At 42.8% G+C, this 12,185-nt stretch overlaps 1 protein-coding gene across 4 annotated transcripts in view; it reads right to left on the bottom strand.

The window, feature by feature from the left end:
* Positions 1-12,185, bottom strand: part of trappc8 (trafficking protein particle complex subunit 8) — a 78,248-nt gene that overhangs the window by 33,379 nt on the left and 32,684 nt on the right. For all 4 annotated transcript variants that reach the window (XM_020499423.2, XM_031785726.1, XM_020499425.2 and 1 more), the window contains 7 exons: positions 11,422-11,572; positions 6,981-7,081; positions 6,680-6,785; positions 5,060-5,191; positions 4,333-4,557; positions 3,603-3,708; positions 1,006-1,200 (listed from right to left, as the gene is read on the bottom strand). In XM_020499423.2, the coding sequence (XP_020355012.1) occupies positions 1,006-1,200; positions 3,603-3,708; positions 4,333-4,557; positions 5,060-5,191; positions 6,680-6,785; positions 6,981-7,081; positions 11,422-11,572 (1,016 nt within the window). The remainder of the gene's footprint in view (positions 1-1,005; positions 1,201-3,602; positions 3,709-4,332; positions 4,558-5,059; positions 5,192-6,679; positions 6,786-6,980; positions 7,082-11,421; positions 11,573-12,185) is intronic.

Here is a 12,185-nt window from a genome sequence, read left to right as displayed (position 1 = left end):
CAAGAAATTTGCAGAGTGGCCTCATTATTGTTATTCTTATCGTGTTAATTATTATTACTTTTTATTTACTTTGTAAATATTTTCTTAACTCTTCTTGATCTGCACTGTTGGTTAAGGGCTTGTAAGTAAGCAGGTGCTGACCTAACATAATCATAAGGTGTGCTTTCGCCGTAAAGCCTTTTTGAAATCTGACATTAAGGAGAAGTTGCATTAAGGAGAAGTTTATCGATATTTCCATGCATAACACTTGTATCTTTTATCAATGTTTATTATGAGTATTTCTGTAACTTGATGTGGCTCTCTGAACGTTCACCGGATGTTTGTTTGAGACAATACATTTCTGAACATAAAACAACCATTTCAAATGAGGTTTTTGGACATAAAGATTAACTTTATCCAACAAAACACACATTTATTGTGTAACATGAAGTCCTGTGAGTGCCATCTGATGAAGATCAAAGGTTAGTGATTCATTTCATCGCTATTTCTGACTTTTGTGAGGGCTCTCCTTGGCTGGAAAATGGCTTTATGGTTTTCTGTGACTAGGTGCTGACCTAACATAATCGTTTGGTGTGCTTTCGCCGTAAAGCCTATTCGAAAATCGGACACTGTGGCTGGATTTACAAGACGTTTATCTTTAAAATGGTGTAAAATACTTGTATGTTTCAGGAATCTTTATTATGGGATTACTGTTGTTTTGAATTTGGCACCCTGCAATTTCACTGACTGTTGACGAGGTGGGAGGTAGCGTCCCACATATCCCAGAGAGGTTTAACAAGTGACATCAGTAAGGGATCATAGCTTTCACTTGGATTCACCTGGTCAGTCTGTCATGAAAAGCAGGTGTTCCTAATGTTTTATACACTCAGTGTGTGTGGGTGCAGGTATGGGGTTGTATGGGCTAACTATCGAGTTTCCAGACTCATTCTTTAATGAGAAAGTGAGATACGAAAAGTGATGAGGAAATGGGAGAGGTGTTGTACGGAGGAGAGTAACTGTTTTTACCTTCTACTACAGCCAGCGGGAAGTGGAGATTGTCTGTCTGACTGTTGAGGCAGCACTGGGTAGGGTAGAACGTTGACGGGACAACCCCACGGTTGGCGGCGGCAACCACCTGTTCCTCGAGGTCCTGCCACACGGCAGCTAGGTCCTGGTCAAACTCCTGGTCCAAGGACACATGGGTGGCAGCCTGCTTCTCACCTGATCAATAACCAATATCACAAGAAATACAATTGATCAAGCAATCAGGTCATTATGGATCAAACAAGCACTATCCAGTAGAACATAGATTTCTGCCTGGGAAATTAAATATATTAATAACAACTTGACAAGGACATTGTGGATCAAAACAATTACTGTGTGAGTAGGTTGGTGCAAAAGGGATACATACACTACCCTCCATATGCATTTGCAGTGAAGCTAAAATATTCAATTTGGCTCTATATTGCAGCATTTTGGAAGTTAATGGTGAATAACGTATTGTGTAAAGAAAAAATGCTCATCTCCCCTGTTATTGGTAATGGTGATAGGTTATCGTGTTGTTGAAGCCTCTAATCCTCATTGGGGCGGCAGGGGAGCCTCGTGGTTAGAGTGTTGGACTAGTAACCACAAGGTTGCAAGTTCAAACCCTCGCGCTGACACGGTACAAATCTGTCGTTCTGCCCCTGAACAGGCAGTTAACCCACTGTTCCTAGGCCGTCACTGAAAATAAGTTGTTCTTAACTGACTTGCCTAGTTAAATAAAGGTAAAATAAATACAATTATTAAATTACATTATCAGGATTAATTTAGAAGTCTTCAGAAATATCTTATCTACTCAACTAAAGTTATCATTCACCATTCTTTTTCTATTGGGCAAAACATAACCAAAACAAATCTATTCAACAAGTGTGTAGTCACAAGCTTGACGTAGTCATTGCGTGCTAGGAATATGGGACCAAATAATACATGTTTTAAAGTAGTCATACACCTAGAGATGAAGATGAACCAAAACCCGATTGCGAAATAATGCTTTTTGGGGTATTCATTGATGAAAATACCAGGTGATGTAAATACATTTGAAGGGTCATGCTCATCTGTCTATGGGTTCATTTGAATAATTTCGTAGAATTAAATTGGTGTTAAATTCGTTATGAATCTTAGTTATCACACACAGCATACAGATAGAGCCTTTTAAGCAGAAAATCTGTCAGGCAGCACTTTTATAAGCCAATCATTGTGCAACAATTCTAAATGCAATGTTCGGCTAAAAATATTTTTGGGGTTACCATTAAAAATAGCTAATATTTAAATTTCTCAACTGGTAATTGAAGCACGATTCCCATTAGCCATTCAAATGCATAGGCAACGGAAGGCAGGGTTCATCAATGCATCACACACCACTTTGCAATGAGCTGGAGGCAGTATGGATCTTGAAAACATATACAGTGGGGAGAACAAGTATTTGATACACTGCCGATTTTGCAGGTTTTCCTACTTACAAAGCATGTAGAGGTCTGTAATTTATCATAGGTACACGTCAACTGTGAGAGATGGAATCTAAAACAAAAATTCAGAAAATCAAAATGTATGATTTTTAAGTATCCCCAAAGAATGATGTTTCCACCTCCATACTTCAAGGTTGGGATGGTGTACTTGGGGTTGTACTCATCCTTCTTCTTCCTCCAAACACAGCGAGTGGAGTTTAGACCAAAAAGCTCTATTTTTGTCTCATCAGACCACATGACCTTCTCCCATTCCTCCTCTGGATCATCCAGATGGTCATTGGAAAACTGCAGACGGGCCTGGACATGCGCTGGCTTGAGCAGGGGGACTTTGCGTGCGCTGCAGGATTTTAATCCATGACGGCGTAGTGTTTTAATGGTTTTTTGAGACTGTAGTCCCAGCTCTCTTCAGGTCATTGACCAGGTCCTGCTGTGTAGTTCTGGGCTGATCCCTCACCTTCCTCATGATCATTGATGCCCCACGAGGTGAGATCTTGCATTGAACCCCAGACCGAGGGTGATTGACTGTCAGCTTGAACTTCTTCCATTTTCTAATAATTGCGCCAACAGTTGTTGCCTTCTCACCAAGCTGCTTGCCTGTAGCTCATCCCAGCCTTGTGCAGGTCTACAATTTTATCCCTGATGTCCTTACACAGCTCTCTGGTCTTGGCCAGGTTGGCGTCTGTTTGATTGAGTGTGTGGACAGGTGTCTTTTATACAGGTAACGAGTTCAAACAGGTGCAGTTAATACAGGTAATGAGTGCAGAACAGGAGGGCTTCTTAAAGAAAAACTAACTGGTCTGTGAGAGTCGGAATTCTTACTGGTTGGTAGGTGATCAAATACTTATGTCATGCAATAAAATGCTAATTAATTACTTAAAAATCATACAATGTTATTTTCTGTATTTTTGTTTTAGATTCCGTCTCTCACAGTTGAAGTGTACCTATGATAAAAATTACATACCTCTACATGCTTTGTAGAAGTAGGAAAACCTGCAAAATCGGCAGTGTATCAAATACTTGTTCTCCCCACTGTATACACACAGTTATTTAGCAGCTTTAAATATGTGACTGGGGTGCAATGCTTGGCGGTGAAATTTGTGTGTGTGTCAGTCTTACCCTCTGCCAGGCGGCGTTCGTGGCCGAAGTAGACCCTGGTAGCAGAGCTGTTGATGCAGGGTAGGGTCAGCTGGGGTAGTGCCACCTCACACACCCCTGGCACATTCTGGAGGAACAGGTAGAGTAAGGACATACTGTTAACAAACACTGAAGCCGAACATCACACACACACACACTAAAATATAGCCTGTGCAAGACTCACTAACGGACTATGCATGCTGAGTTAGTGTTATAATAATCAGACTTAAAATTGGGTTCAGCTCGCACACACACAGCTTCCTCACTGGTGGAGGGTAAGAACACACGCGCACACAAGCACTTCTGACTCATCCAGACCAAGCTCAGTACATTTCCGATTCCTAAAAGCACACACTAGAATTCTACTAGAAGTAACTTATTTTAATAACCAAACTCTTAAATGACATTGAGATTCTGGGGCTGATGCATAGGCTTAAAGTTCTTTGATGTATTAATCAGAGAGCAGTACTAATATAACAGGTTTGTGAAGGACAAGTTCTGTAGTGTGTGTGTGTTCACATACTTGAGATGAATTGTCAGATTTCAGGTGAATGTTTCTTCAGAAACAGTGGGACAGTGTGACTCTCTAAGGTTGTATTGCAGTTATGTATAGGTTGTGTTGTCATCTTTTCATGTCTATGAGGAAGGCTCCCTGCTAACAATGTGTTAAGGTTGTTTTAAGGTTGTGACAGGGTTGTATTAACATTGTTACCCTGTAGACATAGAGGTACTCCCGGAGGAAGGCTCCCTGCTGTGTGGCGGTCTGCTGGCTGTCGTTGGTGAGGATGTGTCTGAAGGCTAAGACAGCGTTCTCTGGTTGGCGCAGCGTAAAGGACTGGCGGCCGATAGTGAAGTTGATATGGTCCTCAGCCAGGGACCAGCCTTTACCCTTATACACCTGCATGGCCTGGCAGTAACACCGCAACGCATGACGCTTCTACAGCGAGTGAGAGAGAGGTGGCATGTGGGGGGACGAAGACAGGGAGGGGGAAATGGGAGAGAGGGATAGAGAGAGTGGGGAAGAGGGAACAAGGTACAGGTAGAGAGGGAGAGCAAGAAGATGGAACACAAAGAAAGAAAAGCAAAGCAGAAAGTGACAGAACAGAGGGGAAAACGAGAGGGAAAGAGTACAATCAGTCAAAGGTTATAAATGGAATGCTCTAACGGTTCTAGAACTTCATTCACATCATGCTGCTCTGAACATAGAAGACAACAAGTCTTAAACCTCTTTGACCCACCTAGCTACCTGTAAATCACCGGTCTATCTCAGATCACCTTGTTCTGCTCATCTGATGATCAAACGTTTTTAAAATTAGTCATAAATGTCAGCAAACATGAATAACCTAGTTCTGTTTTTAAAAGGCCTGGCTGTGGTTAACACACACACACACAGGTATGCACAAATAAATATGCACGAACACAGGTTGTGTTCCACTTACCTGTCCTGCCTTGCTGAAGCGGTGTCCTGCCAGGATCATGTGGAAGGCAAACTTCCTAACCATGGGGTTTCGCATGTTAATGAAGCAGTGGGCTGCTTGCTCCAATAGGAGGGCAGAACACAGATCAGAATCCTGAGAGTGAGATTGAGACACACAGGTTAGCTAATACCATGGACATATCACACATACACATTAATTTAACCTTTATTTGTACAGAGAGACCTGTTCAAGACAGTGGCAGGCAGCAACATTAAAGGTTTCACACATAAATACAGTGTAATTCGGAAGTTCACATACACCTTAGCCAAATATATTTAAACTCAGTATTTAATCCTAGCAATAATTCCCTGTCTCAGGTCAGTTATTTACACTCAATTAGTATTCGGTAGCATTGCCTTTAAATTGTTTAACTTGGGTCAAATGTGTCGGGTAGCCTTCCAGAAGCTTCCCACAATAAGTTGGGTGAATTTTGGCCCATTCCTCCTGACAGAGCTGGTGTAACTGAGTCAGGTTTGTAGGCCTCCTTGCTCGCACACGCTTTTTCAGTTCAGCCCGACAGATTTTCTATAAGATTGGAGGTCAGGGCTTTGTGATGGCCACTCCAATACCTTGACTTGTTGTCCTGAAGCCATTTTGCCACAACTTTGGAAGTATGCTTGGGGTCATTGTCCATTTGGAAGACCCATTTGCGACCAAGCTTTAACTTCCTGACTGATGTCTTGAGATGTTGCTTCAATATATCCACATAATTTTCTTCCTCATGATGTCATCTATTTTGTGAAGTGCACCCCCACAACATGATGCTGCCACCCCCGTGCTTCACTGTTGGGATGGTGGTGTTCAGCTTGCAAGCCTCAACCTTTTTCCTCCATAACGATGGTTATTATGGCCAAACAGTTCTATTTTTGTTTCATCAGACCAGAGGACATTTCTCCAAAAAGTACGATCTTTGTCGCCATGTGCAGTTGCAAATCGTAATCTGCTTTTTTATGGCAGTTTTGGAGTAGAGGCTTCTTCCTTGCTGTGGATATAGATACTTTTGTACCCGTTTCCTCCAGCATCTTCACAAAACCTTGTGACGTCTCCTTCCTTTCCCTCTGAGGTCTTGGCTGATTTCTTTTGATTTTCCCATGATGTCAAGCAAAGAGACACTGAGCTTGAAGGTAGGCCTTGAAATACATCCACAGGTACAACTCCAATTGACTCAAATTATGTCAATTAGCCTATCAGAAGCTTCTCAAGCCATGACATTTTCTGGAATTTTCAAAGCTGTTTAAAGGCAGTCAACTTAGTGTATGTAAACGTCTGACCCACTGGAATAGTATACAGTGAATTATAAGTTAAATAATCTGTCTGTAAACAATTGTTGGAAAAATTACTTGTGTCATTCACAAAGTAGATGTCCTAAACGACTTGCCAAAACTATAGTTTGTTAACAAGAAATTTGTGGAGTGGTTAAAAAATGAGTTAAGTGTGTGTAAACTTCCGACTTCAACTGTAAATGATACACATAACATTTAATAATCTGACTTCCACAGAAATGCACAGAGCCAAAGGTCAATCTACAGAATAAAAACATAGAACCTGTGGTCCAAATGAGAAGTAGTGTGTTCTTCTCACCTCACTGGTCATCTTGATGAGGAGGGTAGCAGCATCAGAGTACTTGGCCTGACTCTTCAGTACCTCAGCACTGAACAGAGCACAACGCTCAGCTAGGACCTTGTTCCTGTGGGGTGGGACATTTATAAAACATTCATACACACTACCACAGGAGTTGGAGAGCCAGTGCATTGTAGTTGTGTGTTTTGTGACTTGTATGCGGCTGTTGAGCTATGAGGCTGGGTATTTTAGCTTCCTGGATATTGTTAATCAATGTGTGTTTTTGTGACAACACATGCAGCTGTGTGTGTCAATGCCGTACTTGCACACATCTCTGTAGGTCTGAATTGCCGTGTCCATATAGTGTGCTGGATACGGCCGTGGAGCCCCACCCTGGAGAAACGCAGACACTGCTGCCATCTCCTACAGATAGACCGACAGAGACCGACAGAGAGCGAGAGAGAAACAGAGAGATAACGAGAAAGAGGGTGCAGCAATATGAGAGGAGAATGACAACCATTTAAAATATATCCATTTCGCATATATTCAAATAACAATTAGTGTTGAGTGTCATAAGTGGTAATATGGTGGGTGTGTGGAGGATAGGAATGGACACGTCACAGCTCCAGACCACATCAGACTGTCAAAAATATTCTGGCTATTAGAGTCTCAAACACAAACAGGTCTGCTGTTAATATTAACGTGACCCAGATAGCCATGAGGCGTGGCCGCATCGTTAACACAGCGGAATACTAGGACAAACTTCACATTGCCTCTTTCTCTAGTCTACTGTGGTAGATACCGCACTGCTCAGGACTCGTTTTGTTGACGTCATTCAGAGGTGCAGGAAAGATTGGTGTGTGCTCAGCCTCAGTATTGTACTGCATGTGCTACTGCTACTAAGCCCTTACTTTCTGGCACCTGAACCTTTGCTCCTGCTGTGTCCTTTCTACAAGACTGTTCATTACCTTCATGACAATGTACTGTGTGTGTGTGTGTGTGTGTGTGTGTGTGTGTGTGTGTGTGTGTGTGTGTGCATGTACAGTATTCACTTGTGTTTATCTGTGTAGGTTCTCTGAGTATTGTGGCAAAAGAATCCGAATTAGCTCAGTAATATAGGTTATTAAGATGTCTTATGTGCATAATATGCTTATTTGATTGAACTGTTAAACTCTTGCTATTAGAATGTATCCCTTTGGACTCTGGTGTTAGCAGTTGCACTTCTGCCCTCATATGGGCCTCAGTCATCTGGGGCCCAGAGAGGGGAGAAGTCAGGCTTGTCTATCACATGTGAACCTACCAGGTACCTCCCCAAAACCTTAAACAAGGGCACCCTCATAGATATCATCCTAACCAACTTCCCCTCTAAATACACCTCTGCTGTCTTCAACCAAGATCTCAGCGATCACTGCCTCATTGCCTGCATCCGTAATGGGTCAGCGGTCAAACGACCGCCACTCATCACTGTAAAACGCTCCCTGAAACACTTCTGCGAGCAGGCCTTTCTAATCGACCTGGCCGGGGTATCCTGGAAGGATATTGATCTCATCCCGTCAGTAGAGGATGCCTGGATATTTTTTAAAAATGCCTTCCTAACCATCCTAAATAAACATGCCCCATTCAAGAAATTTAGAACCAGGAACAGATATAGCCCTTGGTTCTCCCCAGACCTGACTGCCCTTAACCAACACAAAAACATCCTATGGCGTTCTGCATTAGCATCGAACAGCCCCCGTGATATGCAGCTGTTCAGGGAAGCTAGAAATCATTACACACAGGCAGTTAGAAAAGCCAAGGCTAGCTTTTTCAAGCAGAAATTTGCTTCCTGCAACACTAACTCAAAAAAGTTCTGGGACACTGTAAAGTCCATGGAGAATAAGAACACCTCCTCCCAGCTGCCCACTGCACTGAAGATAGGAAACACTGTCACCACTGATAAATCCACCATAATTGAGAATTTCAATAAGCATTTTTCTACGGCTGGCCATGCTTTCCACCTGGCTACTCCGACCCCGGACAACAGCACTGCACCCCCAACAGCAACTCGCCCAAGCCTTCCCCATTTCTCCTTCTCCCAAATCCATTCAGCTGATGTTCTGAAAGAGCTGCAAAATCTGGACCCCTACAAATCAGCCGGGCTAGACAATCTGGACCCTTTCTTTCTAAAATTATCTGCCGAAATTGTTGCCACCCCTATTACTAGCCTGTTCAACCTCTCTTTCGTGTCGTCTGAGATTCCCAAAGATTGGAAAGCAGCTGCGGTCATCCCCCTCTTCAAAGGGGGGGACACTCTTGACCCAAACTGCTACAGACCTATATCTATCCTACCCTGCCTTTCTAAGGTCTTCGAAAGCCAAGTCAACAAACAGATTACCGACCATTTCGAATCTCACCATACCTTCTCTGCTATGCAATCTGGTTTCAGAGCTGGTCATGGGTGCACCTCAGCCACGCTCAAGGTCCTAAACGATATCTTAACCGCCATCGATAAGAAACATTACTGTGCAGCCGTATTCATTGATCTGGCCAAGGCTTTCGACTCTGTCAATCACCATATCCTCATCGGCAGACTCGACAGCCTTGGTTTCTCAAATGATTGCCTCGCCTGGTTCACCAACTACTTCTCTGATAGAGTTCAGTGTGTCAAATCGGAGGGTCTGCTGTCCGGACCTCTGGCAGTCTCTATGGGGGTGCCACAGGGTTCAATTCTTGGACCGACTCTCTTCTCTGTATACATCAATGAGGTCGCTCTTGCTGCTGGTGAGTCCCTGATCCACCTCTACGCAGACGACACCATTCTGTATACTTCCGGCCCTTCTCTGGACACTGTGTTAACAACCCTCCAGGCAAGCTTCAATGCCATACAACTCTCCTTCCGTGGCCTCCAATTGCTCTTGAATGCAAGTAAAACTAAATGCATGCTCTTCAACCGATCGCTGCCTGCACCTACCCGCCTGTCCAACATCACTACTCTGGACGGCTCTGACTTAGAATACGTGGACAACTACAAATACTTAGGTGTCTGGTTAGATTGTAAACTCTCCTTCCAGACCCATATCAAACATCTCCAATCCAAAGTTAAATCTAGAATTGGCTTCCTATTTCGCAACAAAGCATCCTTCACTCATGCTGCCAAACATACCCTTGTAAAACTGACCATCCTACCAATCCTCGACTTTGGCGATGTCATTTACAAAATAGCCTCCAATACCCTACTCAACAAATTGGATGCAGTCTATCACAGTGCAATCCGTTTTATCACCAAAGCCCCATATACTACCCACCATTGCGACCTGTACGCTCTCGTTGGCTGGCCCTCGCTTCATACTCGTCGCCAAACCCACTGGCTCCATGTCATCTACAAGACCCTGCTAGGTAAAGTCCCCCCTTATCTCAGCTCGCTGGTCACCATAGCATCTCCCACCTGTAGCACACGCTCCAGCAGGTATATCTCTCTAGTCACCCCCAAAACCAATTCTTTCTTTGGCCGCCTCTCCTTCCAGTTCTCTGCTGCCAATGACTGGAACGAACTACAAAAATCTCTGAAACTGGAAACACTTATCTCCCTCACTAGCTTTAAGCACCAACTGTCAGAGCAGCTCACAGATTACTGCACCTGTACATAGCCCACCTATAATTTAGCCCAAACAACTACCTCTTTCCCAACTGTATTTAATTTTTATTTATTTATTTATTTTGCTCCTTTGCACCCCATTATTTTTTTATTTCTACTTTGCACATTTTTCCATTGCAAAACTACCATTCCAGTATTTTACTTGCTATATTGTATTTACTTTGCCATCTTGGCCTTTTTTGCCTTTACCTCCCTTCTCACCTCATTTGCTCACATTGTATATAGACTTGTTTATACTGCATTATTGACTGTATGTTTGTTTTTACTCCATGTGTAACTCGGTGTCGTTTTATCTGTCGAACTGCTTTGCTTTATCTTGGCCAGGTCGCAATTGTAAATGAGAACTTGTTCTCAACTTGCCTACCTGGTTAAATAAAGGTAAAATAAATAAATAAATGTCCCTTTTGCTATGCAGAATATCAGAAAGAGAAGAGGACAGGCTAGAACATTTTCATATGTGAATGTGTCTTTACCTATTTTAAACCATGTGATTAAATGGGGAACCAATTACTTGTCTCCAGAATGTCTGTGCACCAGTCACTCCCTCTTTGGACTTGGGGGAGATCAGGTCTGAGAAAAGGTGTGTGTGGCAGTGTCTGGAACAACTGTACGTCATCTCTGATGTTACACCTATCTTGGGATAGTGTATGACCCAGAGGCTCACTCCCCTCAGGACTTTACAATTGATTTATGCCACAGAATGAGTTGGTGTTTCTGTATTGTGAAGGACCAGGGACGAGATCTTCGGGGGCTAACTCTGTAGAATAAGAAAGGTCTTCATAAACAAATGCCATCTGGCTGGGGGATACTGCTTTCTCATATATCAAGTATCTCCTTGTGACCCATTCCATACATCTGTTGTTTGTCATGTAGACTAAGAAGGTGCATCTTTGCTATAAAATATATTTTACATTCTTTGTATGTCAGAGCTGCTCGCTGTTGAGTCAACCAGCCTCATTATTGCAGAGCAATTACTCTAAGCCTCATTATAAATAAGTTGTGAATAAAGTAATATCCTGATCAGTGATTGACCTTGTCTCTCCTTCTTATTGATTAGAATTTCCACAACAGTGTGTGTGTGTGTGTGTGCGCCACATCTCTCTCTCCCTTTCTGTGTGTGTGTTCTCACCAGAGCCCCAGCGGCATAGAGCATGGCCTGGTCAGATAAGAAGTCCTTCTTGGCCGTGTGGTAGCAGCTGTAGGCCAGCTCATAGTGCTGAACCAGGAAACACAGGTCAGCCATCTTCCTGATTTGCAGCTCAGGGGCTTCTGGATGATAGCTGATGACATCACACAGGGCAGAGGTCAGAGGTCATATACTCAGCTGAGGTATAGGTGGAGGCGTTAGAAAACACCATCCAAAGTCATACTCAAACGGCACCCTATTCTCCTATTGACAGCAATACATTTGACCAGGGCCAACAAAGCTCTGGTCAAAAGTAGTGCACTATAGTGAATAGGGTGCCATTTGGGACACATCCAAACTGCGCAGTGCATTCGGTAAGCATTCAGACCCCCTAACTTTTTTCACGTTGTTACATTACAGCCTTATTCTAAATTTGATTTAATAAAAAAAAATCCTCAATCTACACACAAAACCCCATAATGACATGGGAAAAAAAGTTTGATAATTTGTGCAAATTTATTAGAAATAAAAAATCTTATTTACATAATTATTCAGACCCATGGCTATGAGACTCGAAATTGAGCTCAGGTGCATCCTGTTTCCATTGATCACCCTTGAGATGTTTCTACAACTTAAATGGAGTCCATCTGTGGTAAATTAAATTGATTCTACAAAAGCTAAAGAACATATGCACATTCAGGTGCTGGAGTTGTCAGCAAAATCTGGTTGATTGTCATTGTACAAGCTGGACATCCTATTAGTTCTCT

Source organism: Oncorhynchus kisutch, linkage group LG13, assembly GCF_002021735.2.
Source record: "Oncorhynchus kisutch isolate 150728-3 linkage group LG13, Okis_V2, whole genome shotgun sequence".
NCBI classification, from domain to species: domain Eukaryota; kingdom Metazoa; phylum Chordata; class Actinopteri; order Salmoniformes; family Salmonidae; genus Oncorhynchus; species Oncorhynchus kisutch.
The sequence above is the reverse complement of the archived record's forward strand: the minus strand, read 5'-3'. Positions and strand labels throughout refer to the sequence as shown.